Below are 23,486 nucleotides of genomic sequence, written 5' to 3' on the forward strand. Positions count from 1 at the left end.
GACTTAAGTGTGGAATTCTAAGGCAGGCCTAACATGTGGCTTGTGAGGGGTGCTTTCATGGAAAAGACAGTTTGTGGAACTGAAGAGCTGAGTTTTCTTCCTCTGTGTATTCAGATTCCCAAGGAACCATACAGATCGCAATGCAAGCGTATAGGCAGTTACTCCCACCACGCTATATTTCCTTTTCGTCTGTTCCAACGAAAAGCAGACAAATTCACACAGTCCTTTCTACCCTATTGGGACTTCTTTTTCATGTAATGGAAGTTTGTGGTCGTCGGTATGAAGCAGAGGGCTTGGCTAGAAATGCTGCTCCATAGAGGAGACTTGGCAGCTGGACATTAACAGAAGGAACCAGAATCCAGTGGGTACTAGGGTCAGCAGTGGCGATGGAGGTGCTGAGACCAACCTAGCAGCCTCTGAGGAAGCCCGAATTTGAAACCTCAGGGTATAATGTTGGAAGAGGTGGATTGTAAGGGCAGCTTCTAAATTGTTTAGAGTTATGATCAAACTAGTAACAGTTGCTTGTCACCTTAGATCAGGCATAGGCAAACTCAGCCCTCCAGATGTTTTGGGACTACAACTCCCATGATTCCTAGCTAGCAGGACCAGTGGTCAGGGATGATGGGAATTGTAGTCCCGAAACATCTGGAGTTTGCCTATGCCTGCCTTAAAAGGTAAAGGGACCCCTGACCATAAGGTCCAGTCGTGACTTATTCTGGGGTTGCGGCGCTCATCTTGCGTTATTGGCCGAGGGAGCCGGCGTACAGCTTCCAGGTCATGTGGCCAGCATGACAAAGCAGCTTCTGGCGAACCAGAGCAGCACATAGAAACGCTGTTTACCTTCCTGCTTGGAGCAGTACCTATTTATCTGCTTGCATTTGGACATGCTTTCGATCTGCTAGGTTGGCAGGAGCTGGGACCAAGCAATGGGAGCTTACTCCGTCACAGGGATTCGAACCACCAACCTTCTGATCGGCACGCCCTAGGCTCTGTGGTTTAACCCACAGCGCCACCCATGTCCAGCCTTAGATACTACCTATAGAGCAAACTACTCATGTGCCTACTTTTACTATTCATTCTGCTTCAGAAAAGGCCTACAGGCATAATTTTGCAAATATGTAGATTTTAACAACCATCAGTTCAATGTTATGTTGCTGTGGTGAAAATGATTTTACTGAGGAAAACATAACTGAAAAAGCAAAATCAAGGCCAATTTTTTAACGAAGTCAAGCATGAAAATCCCTGTATCTAATAAATTTACACTACACTGATAAGATCTGATTTGTCTAATGTATTCTTTCTGAATATTTTCCATTTATATATAATTGAGGCAGAGTAAAAACTGGAAAGTGAAAATAGAAAGTATGACAAGAAGGCCAAGGCCCTTTCTGAATAAAACAATCAAGGAGAGACTCAACACGCTAGAAAAATTTCAAAGCTACAAAGAAGTAGAAGGGAATTTAAAATGTAAATGATCAGTAAACTGACTGCTAAAAGGCCAATTTGTTTAAATTAACCTCAGGAACATTATGCCAAATTTCACTATAATGACGAGATGGATTTTGGATAACAGTGATTTCCTGTTCAAACTGTTGATTTTTACTAATGTTAGCTTGTTTTATTAATATCCCACAATAGACTAGTAAAAGGTAAAAAAAAAAAAAAACCCTGCAAGGTATTACTAGATTTATTTTATTGCTAAAATCCAGGCATTGCAACCCATGTGGAAATAAAGATACTGTTCCAGTTTTAAATGGTAATAAAGATCCAATGGATAAAGCCTGATTGAACAGCCAGGAAATGTGAGTACTTTTGTTAAACACATATAACTGCCTGTAGTATTATTATTATCATTAAAAACTGTCCATACTTCCAAATATCCTGCACCTGGATAAACTTCTTAAGCAGAAATGCTCTACTCTCCATGCATCTGAGTAGGAAAGAGGTTTTTATTTTATTTTATCAATGAACACCACAGCACAGCACAAGTTTTAACAACAGGAATTGCAGTGCTCATTTCACACACATGGAATGTGAGATGCAGAGGGATGGGGAACCTTGTATTTGGTCAAAGAACAAGGTCAGTGAAAGATGGGGAAAGCATGAACACAAACCCATCATGATTAGGAATGACTTTTGAAAGTCATCTGGTCTTCCATGTGGCTCACTGGATCAGGCTCACAGAACTACTACCTAGAACATTCAACAGCTAAATAAATGGGCCGCAGAAGATTTATGTAATCCAACCCACTGTCCATTTATTTTCCTGCACACACATGTAGAAATATCAAGTACTAGAGGTTTGAATACCAAATAGTGAGCAGGCTCTGCAACCTATTATCATTTGGGGGATAACTGGAAATCAGTGTCGAAAGACCTTGTCCAGGCTTCAACCTCGGCCCTCCAGATGTTTTTGGCCTACAATTGCCATGATCCCTAGCTAGCGGGACCAGTGGTCAGGGATGATGGGAATTGTAGTCTCAAAACATCTGCAGGGCTGAGGTTGAGGAAGCCTGACCTTGTCCTTCAAAACATCACCACCACCACGATACACAATGTTTATGCACAAGTTCTATACACACCATACACAACTATTGCCATTTCTGTAAGATTTGTAAAAACAAGGTCCTCAAATTTCTACCAGACAAGGAGAAAAAGAACCATAGTGTCATTAAAACAAAGTAGTATTATGAACTATCAGTGTTAAGTGCTTACATTCATCTGTATTGAGTCCTCACATTCAGTTGAATTGGAGACACAGGTGTATTTTCTAGTGCACCAGTAACACTTCCATTTAGCCGAGAGGCAGCTGATACATCTGAAATGCATAAAAGGTATGTACACTTATAATCTACACCAGTGCAGTTTATAGACTCCTGTCTGGAGTGAAAATTCTGTTGCAAGTCTGCAGTCTCTTCACTATGGCCTTGTGGCAAGTCCATCCACTGAAGGTTTTTAAAAGTCTAACACTCCATTCCCCCCCCCCCCGGTGAGAAGGCCCAGAAACTGCCCTTCTGCCATTCCACTTAATTCATGGACCAGAGAGCTAATATAACATCTGGTTTTGAGCTACTTCCCTTATTGTTTTTCAGGAATAACTTTTTTCAATAAATACAACTTTCACCATTGCATAGAGGCAACTTTGCCATTAAAAAGCAGCAACCCAAACTTGCTCTGAGTAAAGACTCAACACCACCATTGATGCCCCCTCTCACGACTATTTTACTATTATTTAAAGAAATCTTTAGTCCAGTGTTAACATTGCAGCAATGATGTCTGACCTGCCAATATGAGTTGTAAAATTTTATCCTGTGCTTTGTAGTCCATGCATGATATTAGCGAGTGACAGTGACTTTTAAGCTTTGGGGGGATACCTTGCAGAGTAGTAGGTAAGAATCTAAACTTTTAATTTCAAAAAGATCAGTTTGATTGGCGGCAAAGTATACGCTAACCATCCAATCATAATGTAGCCCTTAATCAGCATTTCTCAAATCGAGCCAACAAGACCATATGTGAGCATGAATAACATTCTTGCAGCAACAAAACATTTCTTAGCATGGATATGCTGAAAGCATGTTACTGACATGCTTTCAATGCTGACCCAAGCAATCAGATTATTCTAGGAGGAGAATGAATCTGTCCCCCTAAGTCATTAACTCTATACTGCCTTCAAAACCCATATCCTTTTAACTTTGCACATCCACAACTGCCTCTTCACATCCCTTAATTACTCTTCTTTTTGATGCTTCCTGCAGAATATATCCCCCTTCCTATAAACACATCCAAAGGGATGGTTATACTTGGGGAACCAACTGTTTCCAACTCTGGGGCTGATAATCCATTCAACAGAACAGTTGCTCGGCTCTTGAAATTGTACTGAAGTAATGCCATTTCAGTGCATTTCACATACTGCTGTAATTATCCCTAAAAGTTGTCTCCAAAGGTTGATTGGTTAAAGAGCATGATCTGTTGCGTGTGTAGACCTTTTAACCTTCCCCATATATATTCAGACAAGACTCAAATTTTTGGTTTGGTTTTTGGCAGAATTTAGGCCACAACTTTATTGATTACAATCAAGTGAGTGGTTGCATAGGCTCTGGTTCGACTAGCTCCCTGCACCCTTGCAGGCAGCGCTGACCCAGGGCACACCGTAGGTCAGCCTTGGGTGAACACCCGGCATAGTGGAAGGTGGTGTCCAACCAGTCCACCACTCAGATGCCCCCCTAGACTCAGGCTCCGGGCACAACCCCTCTCAGGGAAGACCAACCAGGAGCCCCAGGATTCCTTTAACGGAATACCCATTGCATAGGGATGGCCAGACAGTTCTGCCACCCCTATCTCCTGAACCAGAGCCTACCTTACAATTTGTGACGATTTGCTACGCAGCAGGCGAAACCCAAATGGCACCAGCCAATCAGCCAAGTGGGGGAAATTCCTGCCGTGCCCGTCCCAATGACAGACAACACATGATGGCATAGCAAGGTCATGCGTGCAAGCCCTAAATATAGGGAGAGGTGGGTGGGTGTTCTGATGCACTGGCCCATAAGAGGAAGCTCAGGGACACGTGCATGGGCTTAAATAGAGGTCCCTCGATACAAATTTGCTGGCACCCCATTGGTCTGATTTCACCCAGCATCAAGGGACCTCCAATAGGGTGTTGTGACCATCCAAATGTTCCCACCCACAACACAGGGTCTGGTTGCCAGGTCACACCACAACACGTTCCCTCTGGATAGGGAGGACCTGATTAAGCACATGGAAGAGAACTTTCTAGGGATAGAGGCAGTGGCAGGTGGAAGAAAAACAAGGCCTGACAAGGTAATACCAAGTTGTTTCCACAGCTCCATGAGCTGCATAACCTTCATGCTCACTATGTTTACTGAACCCTGGGAAATCGTATTTTGTTTTACAATAGACTGATCAGTCTATTAATATGTAGAATTTATCTCCTGAAAATCAAGCAGAGTTCTGAGGGTTAACACTAAAGCTTTCAGATAAAATAAAATAAAATATTAAGCACGTTTAAGAAACTTGAAAGGAAAAAATGCCAAAAGCCGTCAAAATTGTCCAGATGGTCTGAAATGCTCTAAGACCCTTTCTCTGTGAATCTTGGCAAGCTGCACAGTCTTCCCTGCCAAATCCTGCCCAGGGTCTAAAATATCTGGTTGACAACTAAGTGGTTCCTGCTTAGTTAACCCTCTACAATAATTGCTCCTGGGTGATGAATGTACTTTTTTTTTTAGGACTACCTAATTCACAATCTCTCCCCTACCGAAAACAAAACAAAACACGAAAAGGGTTTCCCAATGTCAGATTCTGATGCAAGTCATAGCCAAGCAACCTACTGTTTGTCAGCAAGCTGCCATCTCCTCTCCACTGTAATTTACGGACCATGAGATCACTTACGCTGTCTTTGGATAAATGTTTCCAGTTCTCTTGCAATCATAGATGGTGAAATTGGCCCACACAATATTTTTGCCGTTGACCTGTACAGCAGTTTGAACAATCACATGATCTGAGGGGGGGAAACAAGCCAAAATATACCAGATCATAAGAGAGTTGCTTTTATATTTTTCTAAGCTTTCAAGACAAGATAAATGCCTGGGCGGGGTGTCTCAAAACTGTTTCTTTCCCCAGGGGATGCGAGTCCTCAGTTTGCCCTCCCCCCAAACTCAAAAGTTTCTCTTCACTTAAAATTGCAGCTTTCAACTCCATTTCTCCAAAATAGGTAGTCACACAACAAGGGGGTGGTATGTAACACTGATGTTAGCAGTGGGATTTGTGTTTCCTGGAGCTTCATGCTCCGGCACCGGGGGCGGAGAGCAGGCGGGGGCAGGGCTGGTGCACGTTCTGGGGGCAGGGACCACCGCCTGCAGGGGCGGGGCAGCCGTGATGGCGCCCTTGGGATCGCATTGCCCGGGGCGGAGCGCCCCTACGCTTCCCCTTCCTACGCCCCTGGAGGCATGTAACATATAGAACAAAGAAAGCTGCAGGGTTCTGCTTTTGGCACGTAACCCCCTTTTATTGCACATTCATGATGATTTGCGCTCATGATGCTATCAGGTTGGTCATATGCGATCTCACTTTCAATACTATTTATTCCTGGAAAAGTTCTGAGAAAGTCATACTGCTTCCTTTCTAGCCGATGCATTTTCAGCAACCTGCTGATAAAATCCCATAACCTCTCATACCACAAATTTTATGGGGTTGGGGTTTTGTCCCGTGTTTATTGCACTATAGTTCCTCCAGACCGTAATTGGGGAAGAACAACTAATAAAGCAGGATAAATCCACCACTGACACACTGTTATTGTGTCAAGACCATGTTACAGAATAGGCTTGCAATAAAACACCAGTCTGGAGGGGCCCCATGGGGAACTTTTTCTGGATGAAGGAAAATTTGGTACCACACATTAATACACCTGTGAGAAAATAATGCATTAGTAAGAGAACATTTCGTAAGTTCTGAAGCATTTTATCGTCCACACATGTCTACCCTAACAGGATGCCCAGGGAATCCTCCAATTTGAAGGTTGCAGAGATTTATTTTACAGGAATAAGGTAATCATCTGACTTGGTTCATTGTGGCAAAGTTCATGTGCTGTAATTCAAGAAGTTAGGATACAAAATTCTACACAATTACTTATTCAACACCAGAGTACCAAAAACACCCATAAGATACAAAATACTATTTCTGTTAAGCACAGAGTTGCAAAGTATTACAAGTGATTAGAACTAGGCCACATTTAGACTGACAAACCGTGCTTGGCAACTGCAGGCTAATGAGCAGAAAGCCACATGGCAAGCAGTTAATCAGCAGGTAAAGCTTTTCCCAATGGCTTTGCATGTCTGGAAATGCTTCTCCTGCAGAATTTCTGCTAATCACACAGCTGTTGAAGATACAGGCGCTGCTGCGCTGAGGGGGAAAGGCAGGCAGTTCTCCGCAGAACTTTACAGGTGCCTGGCATATGGAAAATCGCAGCATAATGCACAAGTGTGGCATTCATGAATTGTCAAGGTCCAGCAATCAATACCAGATGGAGGAAAGAGGTGGTTGCTAAGGCCAGGGGGAATCCATACCACCATTTGGAAATGGCAATGACAAATGAAGTCGCCATTAATTGAGACTTTTTTCTCCCATCAAGGCTGCTGTTGCAGATGCTCTTGCATGTGCCGAAATCTGCAGCTCAGTACTTCCTGGGTTGATTTATATTTGACAGGAGATGGTGAGCTGAAAATTCCAATATATCCAAGACATATATGAACACGCCTAAGACTTAACACCATGCTTGTGGTGGGCTTATCACCATGAACTGGTTCTTATATGCACTTATACTATCTGCATAATTTAGGAACAAATATGCACATCCTTCTCTACCATGCATCTATGGTGATATTCAACCTGAGGACTCTATGACAACCACCATGTATCCAAAGTCATACTGGATCTTCAAAAAGGAATTATCTGAACCTGCATGATATAGCGAGGTAGCAGATAGTGTGTTTTCCCCTGGCAACATGTTGCTGTTGTTGTTGCTGTTACAGAGTTCACAGGACTGTGGCCAAAACCTAGCAAGGTAGGAGAACATGAGGACTTCAATATTCCCTTGATAATGTTCTCACATAAATGAACACACACACACACAATTCATGCAATAATTCAGTTTTCCATATCAAATAAATATGAATGACTACAGAAATAGTGGAGTTTCTAAGTCTCTCAATATTTTTTTTTAAGCATGTTGTCTCTATTCTTTGTTACATACCTTGATTGTATGGGAAGGCTGGATATTTTTCTCTAGGAAGAAAATTGCAATAAACAAACTGGCTCCAAGAGTGGGCAGCAACTTTAGCTACAGTGGAGATATTATTTCCATAATTGCAAGACATCTCCATTCCATTCAAACTTGGAATATTCCCATTTATTTGGATTATCATGCCCTAATACAGACAAAAAAATATTGAGTTATTGCTACAAAAAGACATACAGAATTTTGAATTGCATTGACTATCTAGTTTAGGAAACAAATGGCTACAATTGATTTTTCATTTTGCATAATATTTGTCAGCTGGAAAATAATGTATGGAAAGCATGGCTAAACTAGTACAGCTTTCAGAAAGGTAATAAGCAGTTGATGAAGGAGACTTACTCTTGGCTAGTAATTGTTTTCTCTTAAGTTTTTATTGCAATTTCTATTTGGACATTTTGAAAAAGGAAGTTAGTAGAAACATTTTGCTCAGGGATAAAAAAAGTATATTTATTTAAATTTATTTTTCAATTAATTAGCATATTTTTTCCCTTTAAAAAGTACTGACGTGCTTTGCAACAATATTAATATACAAATTACACCCACACACCATACATACTTGCATCCTACTACGTTTACTGAGAGTAGACCCATTGGAAGTAACATACCTATTCATCAGGTTCATTCATTTCAATTAATCTACTATGAGTAAGACCAGTGCGGGATACAACCCATAGCCTCAATAAGTAGCAAAAATATTGTGTGGACTGGAAGAAGCACCACTCTCCCCAGCCAGTTGTAACAGTTGTGTAACAGCTTTGCTTATCAAGTGAAGTGGAATCACATGTACCAAATCCACCCCTTTGCCCATGCACAATGGTCACACCTCTTGCTGTCAGTGCACACAGCAGAAACACTTCCCAGGTGTCTGCATAGTTGGGTGGTGTTGGAAAAGGATGCCTCCCAGATACTGATGTTCATGGATAGAACTTCTCTATGTAAGGTACTTTGGCTCAATCAGGGCCCTTTCCAATGCTGATCTCTAACTGTTTACATCAGACAGTACTTGAGGAAAGCCCTTTCCTATACTATTCATTCTATGCAAGCCACAGGATAGAGGAATGAAGGTGTACAGGAAGGAGCACATCAGTGGGGAAGAACTGACGCATGAGATCTTGTAACCATCCTCACCCCTCTCTCTCAGTGTGTTGCTTGAACCTCCCTTTTAGAACCAGTGAAAAGTGGGACTGAAAAACAGAACGCCACACTGTAGGAGACATAATTCCCAAGGGGGCGAAGCTCTAGTCTTGGGAGAGGAGATGGAATGCAGCAGAGCAACCTGCTTTGGCGTGGTGCTGTAGCATTCCAGTAGTGGCTAACCAAGTGCAACTGAAAAGGAGTGTAATCAATAAATCAGTTCTACTAGTACACAATCTGGTGGCCTAATGTAATTCACCCCACCTGATCGGTGCAACAGAACTGAAGAGGTTTCTGTTTCACTAACAGAAAGCTAGGAAAAGCTATTTCACAAATTCAAAGCCGAAAGATTAAGCTAAATGTATTAATTAACATAATTTCCATTGTGTGCTTTTTACTGAGGAGCCAAGAAGCAGTAGCTTACTAGTCCCCCCCCCAAAAAAAAAAATTAAGTGAATGTTTGTTGGTTTATTTTAACATTATTAATGCAGTTGTGTTAAGGGCTAGAGGTTTCTAGGGGAAGTGGTTTAATTATTTACTGGCTCTTATAGTAAGCTAATCCTGATCTCCAGAGAGGAATGACAGAAGTTGAACAAAAATCTTCTGCAGTTTACTGGCAACCAGCAAAGGTCTTTGGATTTGCCATTCAAACCATATTCCCCTCAAACTCTGGGGAAGTGCAGATGATGCTGTTCTTAAACATAAATAAGTTCAAGTCTGCTTAGCATTCTCTTCATCCAATGAAATGTACCACAGTACTGGCCTTGTGTCATCAACCGTACAATCCTGCACGTAACTACTCAGAAGAAATCCCCACTGAGTTCAGTGAAATGCACATCCAGAGTTATTTGCACATTAGCTAAAAGTGGCCCATTATCACAATTATACTGTATTATGTTATGAATAATTATATTACAACATAGAACCAATCATCATTTAGGCATAGTTTCTTCAGCAGAAAAGAAATCTTGGGAAATGATTTGACGAAAGGCTTCAAAAAAGTGAAAAACCATTTTAACTCTGAAATATCAAGCTGATGTTTGTGTGCAAATAGGTATGCTGAATATTTAAACTTCAGTTTTTCATCAGTTCAACTGGTTCAGCCTTTTGTGTTCAGGTAGCACTTTATTTAAAGTTCTTTAAAGGGATGCAGGTGGCGCTGTGGGTTAAACCGCAGAGCCTAGGGCTTGCTGATCAGAAGGTCAGTGGTTCGAATCCCTGCAACGGGCTGAGCTCCCGTTGCTCTGTCCCAGCTCCTGCCAACCTAGCAGTTCGAAAGCACGTCAAAGTGCAAGTAGATAAATAGGTACCACTACAGCGGGAAGGTAAACGGCATTTCCATGTGCTGCTCTGGTTCGCCCGAAGCAGCTTTGTCATGCTGGCCACATGACCTGGAAGCTGTACGCCGGCTCCCTCAGCCAGTAAAGTGAGATGAGCGCCGCAACCCCAGAGTCGGTCACGACTGGACCTAATGGTCAGGGGTCCCTTTACCTTTAGTACTTTCTTTAGACTTCGCCTGAGTGGTATGTTAAGCCAGTTCCTCCTTGCACAGGGACGACACTGACAACATGATGTGACTTACCTCTGCATGGGCAGATATCCCCAATGACTACTTGATTCCATAGGTACAATATTTTGAATGGAATTGCTGCTTCACAGAGTCAAAAAATCCAAATTTACCAGTAATGTTCTCAACTTTCAGATGTGGTAACATGGCAAACATTCCTTCTAATAGCGATTCAAGTCTTTAAATGTGCACCATACTGTAGCCAAAATAGTACTGTCCATGCAAAAGGATGATAAAATAGCAGACCTGCGGTAACCCTAAGGTTTGCAGTTGCTCAACAAACTCTTTAAAAAGAAAAAAGAAGAAAACTCCCCAAACAGCCCCATGAGAACTCAGTGGCTTGAAGCACTGAGAGACTGAGAAGAAAAACCCGTAACAATGGGGGTGGGATGTGTGGGGGTGGAGGGAGCAGATGGAATGGAGTGTGCTCCTATCAAAGTACTCAGAATCTGATTAGTTCTAACTCAGCTTATGTCAATTTCCATGGGGGTGTGCTCTGAGTTTCACTTAGTCGGATACAACCCATAAAGGATAGAATTATCACATTGTCTAGAAAGGTCACTTCCTGGTTCATACAGAGAAGCCCTTTAAAAACATGTCCCCAAGGATGTACTGTATTGGCCCAAATATAAGCTGCACCCAAATATAAGCTGCACCTTTAAAATTCAAGGGGGGAAAAAGGCAAAAACACAATACCCGAATATAAGCCACTCCCTTAAAATTCTGCAGGCACTCCCACCTGTTCCGTTTTACCGTATGTCTGTTTCAGCAGCGATATCGTAAAAGCCCATTTTTGTAAGGTCGCGAATTTAAGCCGCACTTTAACTCTGCATGGTCGGAATTTGGGGGGAAAGGCTTATATTCGGGCCAATATGGTAGCAAAGAGAAACCATGGAAACTCATGGATAAAACAAATAATTTCATGTAGGCTGGATACTGTGAGAGAATGGGCGCCTTTCTCTCACACACACATACATCTTCCCAAAATGAAGAAAAAACATAGGAGGAAAGAAATGGAGGACTGAGTAGGCTCAATGTGCATGGAACACTGACAGACTGTTGGCGGCGGGGGCGGAAAGTGACAAAAATGGGGAGGGGTACAGAATGAAAGAACAAGCTGCGGTGATTTTGCTGGAGAGCACCAATGGTGACATCTATTTAAAATGCACACAGTTGAAGATGTCCCTAGCTGCACCTGAAGCCTGATAAAAAACAAAGACAAGTGATGTATGCCTACCAGCATACATAAAAGTCAGATTGCAAAGTTCTGTTCTTCTAATAATAGCAAACTCAGTTGCTGGTGTGATTACGGTCCCTGCAGGCTTGTGGAAACCCCGTGGTTTACAGGTGTAGATAAAAAGTATTTATGGGAAATACCTGAGGGAGGAAAAAAGGGGCGAAGCAGTTTCATGAGGGTGGAGAATACTCAGTAGCCACAGAAAAGGAAACCGGGATAAAATGGAAGTATTCTGAAAGAGGGCTGGAACAGCAAACCAAAGCACTCTATGCACGGCCCTGTTTTGCTGCAGGTTCTACTTTCCCTCATAATGTCTGAAGCTCAGAGGTGGCTTGGATCGTTATGTAACCAAAACAGCACAACCTGCGCACAAAAGGGTTGTATCTGCAGGCTCAGGAAAACCAAAGTTTGCAAAGTACAGTACAAATGTCTTGGAACAGGGGGAGCTTAATGGGGCAGACCTTCCAATACAGTCCAACAGGGACTGAGCATGCTCAGCGGCAGCGAGATGTTGATGGTTGAAGAAGAAGAAGAGGAGGAGGAGTTTGGATTTGATATCCCGCTTTATCACTACCCAAAGGAGTCTTAAAGTGGCTAACATTCTCCTTTCCCTTCCTCCCCCACAACAAACACCCTGTGAGGTAGGTGGGGCTGAGAGACTTCAGAGAAGTGTGACTAGCCCAAGGTCACCCAGCAGCTGCATGTGGAGGAGCGGAGACGCGAACCCAGTTCCCCAGATTAGGAGTCTACCGCTCTTAACCACTACACCACACTGGCTCTCCACTGGCTCTCCAACACTGGTTGAAGTAGGGATAGAAAATTGGGGCAGAGAGGGAAAGGAGTGGTGTTTCCTGGAAGCAGGCATGGCTGTCCGGAACCCTGAGCATCACACCAAGCCTTTTTTATTTTTATTTTTTGCAGGTTCCACTTAGAATGGTTTAGAATAAATCCCGCTGCTTATGAAACAATATCAATAAATAGCGCACTTCTCATTTGACATACTTTGTTCTCCTTCTCAATGTTTATCTCTGAGGGTAGAATGGTCATTGAGGGACACTGCTGCACTCCTTCGCTGGCACTTATCCAGAAATTGGGTTCAGAAGAATTAGCGCACTCATGTTGCAGGGAACACCTAAAACAATTAAAAAACAGTCATGACCCTAGACCTCAAAATTATTAGTAATGTTGCTGGGAGAACTGCAACCCTCCTCATATTTTTCACTGTACTAGCATCCATTTTTTATAATCAATACGATCTCCATGATATAAATATTTTAGCTTCAACACCCAAGTGCACGAGATACAAAATTTAGAGATACTTTATGCTTTCCTTGTGTTTTTCCACATACTCTTTTTCTGTATCTGATGCTGAGAAATCGACTCACAAACCCATGGAAACCAGAAATTAAGCTTTTGAACTATGTTGGCTTAGCAGACTCAGAGGAGACAGGGTATCAGCTAGCCCTGCAAGTTACTTTCTCCCCCTCCCCTGCATGTTCTATTTCTGTTTTTATCAGATTTCCCCTTAAAATAAATATATTGTTCCAGCAAACTAAATTGATTGTTCTGCCTCGGTTATCTTTACTATGTTCTGGCTTGTTTCCTATACTGTAAATACTTCTGTTTAGTCTTTTGCTCCTATGATTGAGTTAGGAAAGGCTTGACAGAGCGGCAGGATTCTTATTAGTTGTAGCAATACTCCTGAAGGGGAAGCGCCATAGCTCTGTGGTAGAGCATCTAGGCTTGGCATTCAGAAGGTCCGAAGTTCAATCCCCAAGTCTTGCCTGAAACCCTGGAGAGCTGATGCCAATCAGTGTTGACAATACTGAACCAGATGGGCCAATGGTCTCACACAGTAGACAGCAACTTCTTATGTTCCTATGACGTGGCAAGCTAGCAACCTATGTGAAGTTGGGTGAGTTTGACCAGGTTTTGAACCATTAAAAACTGCACATAAGTGTGCGGCAGTAAAAATAAAGAGTGGTTGCTAATCTCCAATTGACATTCTTCAAGTGGTCATCCGTGAAGTTGCATGATTAGGTTCTCCACCTACAGAACCTTCTAGAGATCTTCCTTTCAGAGCTGGAGGGAAATTCTTTCCACACATGCTGTGCTGGGCAAGGCAGGAACTCTCCCTCCCATGTCCTTCTGCATAGCCTTAGGGAAAAAACTTTGATCTAATGTTTGGCAAATAGGACAGAGCTATCTAGCTTATTCTTGTTACAGGTAGGTAGCTGTGTTGGTCTGCCGTAGTCGAAACAAAATAAAAAAAATTCATTCCAGTAGCACCTTAGAGACCAACTAAGTTTGTTATTGGTATGAGCTTTCGTGTGCATGCACACTTCTTCAGGCTCTCTCAAGCCTTCTTCAGGTATCTGAAGAAGTGTGCATGAACACGGAAGCTCATACCAATAACAAAATTAGTTGGTCTCTAAGGTGCTACTGGAAGGAATTTTTTTTATTTAGCTTATTCTTGTTCATCAGACTATTTTACAGCTTAGAGAATTGCAGGGTTTTATGAGGATATGTTGTTCTGGGACGTGGTGATTGCCCTTAATATATAGCCTATGGCTGACCTTGCTCCCTCTGCTAAACCATTAACTTGGGACCGTTCGTTTAGTTCTCGGGGCGGGGGATGCTGATTTCATGTTTTCAAGACCTATAGCTAGCAAACTTACTTTAAAAAAAATTATTATTATTATCAAGACTACAGATTGTACATGACCAGATTGTAGATACTGTGCTCAGAATAAGGCCAACAACGTTCAGCTGTAAAATACTCTTATCATTTTCCCAAGGGGTGGTGTAATCCTGTTAGCCTTACTCTTGAATTCCATGGTTACAGTGGTTATTGTATTTGACAAAGGAAAAAAGAAAGAACACTCAGCCACTTAGTCCTATGTTGTCCCTTCAAAATATTAAAATAATATTTTTAAAATATTTTAAAAGTCTTAAAATAATCTTAATGTTCAGGTATATGTGTTATCAAAGAAATGTTCCTGGGATTTTGGTCCCCTGCTTGAAAATGGCCTTGATAGGTCTCTTCACAGATCTTCTATTTTATGGTACGATAATAGAAATACAGATGACAAAGCACTTCTATGCTGATTTTAATTAGAGATTTTTTTTTTATTCTTGTCAAACTCAGCATCTCATAATGTTTATTTTGTAAAGTATTATTATTTTTCATAAACAATTATGTGTTTGAATTATGAATTATGAAATTACACTTGTGAAAAGTGTGCCTTGTTTACAAAATATTTTTTAAAATGGCTTTTGAATGCTTAGGTTTCAGCCATGACAATCATTTCTTCAGAATGAGCTATTAAAATTAGAAATGACTTTTGAAAATTGTTATCAAACAACCCTAGTGTTGTCAAAAGAGGAGAAGCAGAGTAATGAAATAAAAAAGACTAGTGATTTCCCTCAACAACAGACAATTATTTTCTGCACAGAGGAGCCTATTACTAAGAGGCATGTAGTGTACAAAAATACCCACCTGGTCTCCAAGGTGCACCAGCCACAGTAAGCATCGGCAGCAGCCAAGCACTCGGTACATGTAGTATATTGATCACAGGCAGCTACTTTCACACGGGCTATCTGCATAATAACAAAAGTTCAAGAAAGTAATTTTTTTTAAAAAAAAAGCTTTCAGAGAGGCACACATCTCACTTAATAGGAAAGAAGGAAACCACAGTTTTTTAACATTATTGTTTTATTTCATAGGTTACTGTCACCGCAGAGGTCTTGAACTATTAGCATAGATCGTGATAGAAGACTCTGCTGCAAGACAACTTTAAGAAGAAAGTGCTAGCAATCCTAGCAGTTTTTAGAGACAGGCCCAAGAACAAGCTAAAAAGGTAAAGTTAAAGGACCCCTGGCAGTTAAGTCCAGTCACGGACGACTCTGGGGTTGGGGCGCTCATCTCACTTTACTGGCCGAAGGAGCCGGCATTTGTCCGCAGACAGCTTGAGCCTGCCTCCCCACACCCCACAGCTCTGTATTTAATCCAAGAAATCCCCATTGCTGGAAACTCATTTAAAAAACGGAGCAGAGGAATTCTGAGAAGGCTTGCAAAATCATTTCCGTGGGCTAAGTTTCTGTAGAAGCATCTAAGATGGAAACGGCGGCGACAGTTCAGTGTGTTCTTCTGTTGTTTTAAACATTCTATTCCAGTGCTGTTTTCCCAGCTGAAGAATTTTGGATGAGTAAGGCAATAAATCTTTACATTTTTTCTCAAAAGATGGTACTTGTCTTCTATAAGCAGAACATTAACATCTGAACAAGAGAAGATTGTCAAGATGCCTGACAAGAAAAAAGTCTAGATTTCTTATTACTGAAAACGGCATCCTTAAGAAAGTTGCAGGATGAATTTGATGCCCTTTAGTTCTTCTGTTGTTATGTCTCCTAGGCTGTTTTATTTCTAATTTGATTGTTTCTGTATTTCTTTATGTAAACTGCTCTGGACGTTTTTGCTGAAAGGTGAAAAACAAAAACACTGGATAGTGCAGAATGCCGCCGCCAATAAGACTGACCAAAACTTCCATGTAGATCTGTGTAAAGCAGGCATAGGCAAACTCGGCCCTCCAGATGTTTTGGGACTACAATTCCCATCATCCCTGACCACTGGTCCTGTTAGCTAGGGATGATGGGAGCTGTAGTCCCGCAACAGCTGGAGGGGCGAGTTTGGGGATGCCTGGTGTAAAGTTTCCCTGATCCCTCCCCGATTTGGCAGAAATCTATCCAGACCTGATCCAACCTAATCTGGACTCAGAAATCCTAATCTTGTAATTAGAAAATGCAATACTTCAGAGACAGTCTATCTGGCTTTTTTTGGAGCATGTTTTAAACTCTGGATCAGCACAAATTGCTACAAATCAATATGGCTCCACCTGGCCCACTACAGTATAGTTGCCTTGAGCCAACTTGTACCAGGCACAAATCAGCATGATTTGGTTCAGGATTTAGCCAGATTGGTTGCACAGCCCAACTTCAGTGAAGTATCAGGTAATACCCATCTTCCCCAGTCTGGGATGGACATATTCAAGGAAGAGTAGGCTACAGAACATCCTTATAATCACTGCCATCAACATATTTTTGTGGGATGTGCACTGGCTGCCTGTATATCACAAAGTCCATTTCAAAATACCAACTTTAAATATAAACAAATTGGTACCTAGGTACTCTCCCCATCCTGAGCCTCAAGACAGGCAGTGGGAGCCTTACCAGAGGTCCAGAGGGTTGCTTGTTATATGAGGAGAATGGAATTATGAAACTCCCTCCCCTTGGAAGCACAAATGACCACAACATTAATGGGTTTTCACCTGTTGGTGAAAACTCACCTGTTTTTAATACTTTGGAGGTTGAGTCTTCCCCCCCCCCCCAAAAAATGGTTCTTTCTCATGCTATTGTTCAGTGGAATGAGATTGTTCTGAATTACTATGTATGTGTTGTCTGTATTTTGTGATATTTTATTGATCTTCTTGTTGTTTATGTACACTTTTATGGAAACTGCTTTAAGGTCTGCATGAGATAAAGCAGCAAATAAGAGTTTAAATAAATATATAATTTGGCTGAAAGTTATTTGGAAGAAGCAACACTGTGATATAATTTCACTAGTGGCCTCTTGAGTGACAAGATATTCAAAACCATTTTAAAATATCATATGAAGAGAAGACAGTGAAAAATAGTTTCAGCATCTTAGCCCTCCAGGCTAAAGGCTGCTAGAGAAATTTAATCAATCAATCAATAATTTCAATGCCATTTTGCAATTACAAAGAATACCTCTGCCCACTATCTGGTGCAGGTTCTATGTGCAACATTCTAACAGTAATAGCTAGAATACCCAGAGTGATCTGACATAGAGATCACATTACCCTACAATTGCTTGATTTTTTGTTGTTGTTGTTGTTGTTTAGTCGTTTAGTCGTGTCCAACTCTTCGTGACCCCATGGACCAGAGCACGCCAGGCACTCCTGTCTTCCACTGCCTCCCGCAGTTTGGTCAAACTCATGTTGGTAGCTTCGAGAACACTGTCCAACCATCTTGTCCTCTGACGTCCCCTTCTCCTAGTGCCCTCAATCTTTCCCAACATTTGGATCTTTTCCAGGGAGTCTTCACTTCTCATGAGGTGGCCAAAGTATTGAAGCCTCAGCTTCAGGATCTGTCCCTCCAGTGAGCACTCAGGGCTGATTTCCTTCAGAATGGATAGGTTTGATCTTCTTGCAGTCCATGGGACTCTCAAGAGTCTCCTCCAGCACCATAATTCAAAAGCATCAATTCTTCGGCGATCAGCCTTCTTTATGGTCCAGCTCTCACTTCCATACATCACTACTGGGAAAACCATAGCTTTAACTATACGGACCTTTGTCGGCAAGGTGATGTCTCTGCTTTTTAAGATGCTGTCTAGGTTTGTGATTGCTTTTCTCCCAAGAAGCAGGCGTCTTTTAACCATCTGCAGTGATCAAGGAGCCCAAGAAAGTAAAATCTCTCACTGCCTCCATTTCTTCCCCTTCTATTTGCCAGGAGGTGATGGGACCAGTGGCCATGATCTTGGTTTTTTTTTATGTTGAGCTTCAGACCATATTTTGCGCTCTCCTCTTTCACCCTCATTAAAAGGTTCTTTAATTCCTCCTCACTTTCTGCCATCAAGGTTGTGTCATCTGCATATCTGAGGTTGTTGATATTTCTTCGGGCAATCTTAATTCCGGCTTGGGATTCATCTACTCCACCCTTTCGCTTGCTTGATTTAAACCTACTCAAAAGTGGCATAAACCTCTTACACTCCCACAAGCTTTTTTTTTTTTTTACATTGTTCTGGCTTCTCCTCAGATCACATTCAAAATCATGGTTCTCGACAATGGCCATAATCCCATTTGCTTTCTTGTGGAATTTAACACATAACTCATCCAGAACCTATGGTATGCTAGGACAATATGGGGGGTGGGCGGGAGGTACCCACACACAATTTGGATATTGCTGCCACTGTATGGTGGCGATAATGCTTCAGGGTGGTATAATCGCACACTGATAGCAGCAGCTGATATGAGATGGTGATAAGTGATGTTAGCACAGTGAAACCTCTCAAACAGAGAATTCTGCAGGCTGTGGGATTTCTCCAACCAACGGATGGCATATGCTATGCTAGCAATTGACAAGAGAAAGGCATGTTTTCATGGACTAACATTTATAAAGAACAAGTTGGTTTCCTCTTCATTTTTTATTAGTTATATTTATGTTCCACCTTTCTTCAATAGAATATGATGGTAGCATGCATAGGGCTACCACGAGGCCCTCCTATTCAGCAGTGCTTGACCCAACCCAAACCTGCATAACTTCAGCAAGGTTGGTACATTGTGTAATTTCAAACCATAGCTCTGGCTTGTGTAGATTAAGTGAAACTTTTGACATATTGTTCAGAACATCCCCTTACCTTGCCTAAGCAAATTTCCCCAAAGCTAAATACCCCTGGAGAAAAGGAAACAGAACCAAGTTAACCAGAGAAGAGACAAATTATATCACCTGATGCCTTGCAGACTTAGTGCGCTTGACAGAATGATAAAGCCTATGCTAGGTAAACCATTTTGATTTGTTAATGCTAATGGGATACAGTAATGGCATGATATACTATTCCAAAAGGAATCTTGTGAGAGTCTGTACAGTGATATATGGATATTCTGTAGGGAATTGCAGCTGGGGAGTTTAAATACCAAGTACAAAATTATTGGTTGCACATCTGTTTCAGTAGATTGAGAATGAATGTAGCTTGCACCATTGATGACAGGAGCACATACCAAATTTGAGTTTCTCTTCAACTAGGCAGTTTAAAGGCAACAGGAAGACAGTAATTATACAAGAAAAGAACACTTTATATGCTGAATAGTTCTCGCTCATGCACTGTGGTATCCAATAAATTAAGTCCAACTGTGTACTGAGAACAATCTCTAGTAGTGACAACTTTAAACTCCAGGCAAAATTGTGGTAGAAATTTGGTGATACCTAGATTTTATTATTATTTTTACTTTTGCTTTTACTACAGATAAGAAAGGAAGGACGGAATCACTATCATTCAGCTTTCAGGAAAATCCAAATGCAGAATGAACAACACAGATAAAACTTTAAAGTCCTTTAAAGAAACAGAGCGAAATTATCCTAAATAATATTAACGTTCCATGAGATCAATATCGATAACTAAATCTGAAATCTTGTTAACATTTTGTTGTGTATTTTTGTGATGCCCCAAAGAAGAGGTTTTTAACCTTTTTGAGTCCACAGCTCCCTTGACCTTCTTTCTGTGGCACCCCTGTGGGGCTCAGGAGGCCAGTTTTGTCACCTCTTGCCTGCAGAGCTGACAGCTTCTCACCCTTTTTCGAACACCCTCCCTTGTGGGGTGTTTCCTCAGCCTCCTCTCCTTGGGAGTCCTCTGGGTTGCCGCTCTGGTCTCAGAGCTGCCCCCCCCCCAAAGAGAGGCGCCTCCTCACGCTGCCCCACAGGGGCCTGGGACTTGTCTGTCCGTTCCCAACAGCAAGGGCTGGTGGACTGGCTGCCTGGGCTGCCTTGCCCATTTGCATGCTTATTCTGAGGCCACCTCAGCTCCTGGAAATCAGCACCCTCTGACCAGCTCCAGAGGCACCATTCGCCTGCTTAGCTTGTAGCCAGGGTTGCTGCAACCAACAGCTGTGCAAGCCTTTGGGAGGCAGAGACACGAGAAGGCATCAGAGGAGGGAGGTAAGGAAAGAAGGATAGAGGCCAGTGTTGCCTGCAGCAGTCCTGACCATCATTTAAGGCACCCCAGGGTGCCACTGCACACTGGTTGAAAACCCCTGCCCCAAAGCATTTGATTCTAATCAATGAACAAGTTATGTTCAAGCCCCTTTTATATAATCTATACTTTTACGGTTTTCATGGGTGTACAGGTTTATACCAAGAGACTTATCTTTTTAACAACAAGGTATGTAATACCAAGTTATTGAAGCAGACAAATATTCAAAAAATATTTATTTCCAGGATTTTTTGTTGTCATTAAAAAAATAAGTCTCTTGGCATAGACCTGTACAACCACGAAAACCACAAAAGTATTAATCATATAAAAGGGGCATGAACATTACTTGTTCATTGATTAGAATCAAACTTCTACAACTTTTTTAAAAATCACTTCATCTCCAGAACACTGTTTATTCCTCCCTACTCACCTAACAGCACTGAGAAGCTATGTCTGTAAAGGAGTCTTACCTGGTGGGAAGTCATTAGATACAGGTAGCTGGAGTCAGAAGGATCAAACTGCATGATGGGATGGACAGGTTCACCATAAGCCACAGTAATTGACTCCCGGCTTATCTCCTCCATAGAACTGTTCAGATTAATCTGCCAGGGGAATAAATATTTCATAAGACCACCACTTTGAATGAAGAAAGGGAATCATTGTTTATAGAAACTTGAAAGTTATTAATTGAACAGTTAGCATGAATTAACATAGTATCCCTGTGTGTTTGATGATTCAATAAACCAGTTTTTAAAATGAAGGATATCCCAAAAGTTAAAAGGGGGGGCTCAGACTGTAATACAATTGGCTGTTTTCCACAAACCACACCAACAATGACATCAGGTACTTGAAAGATGGATTGTCCTGCTCACCTGCCCAAGTTGGCTGTGGGTTGGGGACTGATAAGGATCCGGCCCACTGGGTCCGGCCCCACCCCTTGCTTAGAGTTACATCCAAAGCCACCTTAGCTTAACATCATGATTTATTTGGAGTGAAACAAACCGCAACCCCCAGTTCTGATGTATTGCTAAAGCCTGAGATTGTAGTTTGCTGCAACCACTCGCTTACAGTGTGAGAGCCAGTGTGGTGTAGTGGTTAAGAGCGTTAGACTCGAAATCTGGGGGACCGGGTTCGCATCTCCGCTCCTCCACATGCAGCTGCTGGGTGACCTTGGGCTAGCCACACTTCTCTGAATTCTCTCAGCCCCACCCACCTCACAGAGTGTCTGTTGTGGGGGAGGAGGGGAAAGGAGATTGTTAGCCGCTTTGAGACTCCTTCAGGTAGTGATAAAGCGGGATATCAAATCCAAACACTTCTTACAGGGTGCAGTGAAGCAAAAGCCATACACAGATTCACTGCAAACCAGACACAGAATCCCTGCTGCTGCGACACTAACCCTAGTAGCACTCAGGCTTTACACATACTGCTTATCCATTAATGAATGTCTTGAATATGCCATTGATAATGGCCCTTGTAAAATGTCCTTCTGCGGTGTACTTTATAACTTACCGGATCAGATTAATTCCCTATGCGATAGGAAATCATAATTGCTGCTTGGGGAGCTGGCTGAACATTGCTTATGCCCTTTTATGCTGTCTTGTCTTGGATGGGAAACCTGAATTATAACTCACACCAAGTAATTCTGTATGCAATGCCAAGTAACAAGGAGCCCCTAAGGTTAAAAAAAAAGCTGTTGCTGCTGGTGGTGCAGCAGCAGCAGCTGTGTAGCAGAATTAGATTATAGCTATCTGAGCAAATTATCCCAGCAAAGAGCAGCCAGGAGCCTTTCTCTAATGGAGGTTCAGTAGATAAGGCTGCCTTTTCTGATATGATAATGGAAGCAGATCTGTTACTATTGTGTGAATACAAGCTCTGTAAAGAATGAATCTGCACCGACTGCCCTATGGAGCTGGCTCTGATGCCGGCTGCCTACCACTCTGCCTCTGGGCCAATGTCAAAACAGAGGACCTCTGAGATCTTTCCCACCTTCCTGCTAGGAACATTTGTAAAGCAAAGAAATTGGATTCCCTTCTGTTCTCCCTCTCTTCTGATCTAATATTCTGCATTATGTGTTATTATCTCCAGGCTGATATAAAACAGGTTCTAATCATGCCCCTTTCTTTTCTTAATGGTCAACATCTCAACAATTGTAGCAACTCCACTGAATGACTACTCTGATTGGCCAATACTGGACCTTGCTTCGGCAAGTGGGCATACACCGTGGTTATTGCAGCTGGTGGCTGTTCATGGCTTGAAGACAATTATAGTGCCTTAAATCTTGGCCCCTGATGTATTGCTTTGACACAGATGAAACGGGCATATCACACACATTGGTTTACGTCTCTTCTCCAGCTTAGCAATAGCGAGGACCAATCAGGGAATATTTATTCAAAATGGAGGGTGTATCTATGTGCTTTTTTTTACAAGTGCCAATCAAGACAGGGAGCATTTCATACGAGGAAGTTGTTAATAACTAAAAGCTGTGCAATAACACTTCAAGTATGGGCATTTATTTCTACAATATATTAAATGACATCTTGATTGCACTGTAGCCTCAAATGCTGATTGAAAGTTAAGAATTAGTAGATATTGTATATTACTATGCAATTTAAAACCAACATCCAGTTGCTTCTTTATTGTAGAATGAAAGCTTGTGCAGTGCGCTTGTCAAGTGAGGGAGTTTCCTGTTTAAATTAACAGAATCATGGATTAACATGCCAATCTTACATTGCACAAGTATGAATTCTTTAATTTTATCATCAGTAGTCTGATCATGTGTGCTGCATCAGCACAATTATGCCCACAGTGCTTTGTCAACATGCTTTTAACTCTGAACTGAACACAGTTATCATTAGGCTCACTTAAGCAGTTGTCCAGCTCTTCAACTGGACATCTGTTCTTCAACTGTAGGTTCTCAGATATTGTTAGACTACAGCTCCTATCATCCCTGGACAATGGTTCAGCTGACTGTGGATGC

The 23,486-nt window shown here is 41.9% G+C and overlaps 1 protein-coding gene across 1 annotated transcript in view; it reads right to left on the reverse strand.

Annotated features, from left to right (window-relative positions):
• Positions 1–23,486, reverse strand: part of PLXND1 (plexin D1) — a 160,542-nt gene that overhangs the window by 88,262 nt on the left and 48,794 nt on the right. The window contains exons 3-8 of the mRNA XM_060271380.1: positions 20,980–21,111; positions 15,248–15,348; positions 12,751–12,880; positions 7,766–7,940; positions 5,407–5,515; positions 2,716–2,818 (exon numbers count right to left, since the gene is read on the reverse strand). Coding sequence (XP_060127363.1) covers positions 2,716–2,818; positions 5,407–5,515; positions 7,766–7,940; positions 12,751–12,880; positions 15,248–15,348; positions 20,980–21,111 — 750 coding nt within the window. The remainder of the gene's footprint in view (positions 1–2,715; positions 2,819–5,406; positions 5,516–7,765; positions 7,941–12,750; positions 12,881–15,247; positions 15,349–20,979; positions 21,112–23,486) is intronic.

The sequence above is a fragment of the Zootoca vivipara genome, chromosome 2 (assembly GCF_963506605.1).
Source record: "Zootoca vivipara chromosome 2, rZooViv1.1, whole genome shotgun sequence".
NCBI lineage: Eukaryota > Metazoa > Chordata > Lepidosauria > Squamata > Lacertidae > Zootoca > Zootoca vivipara.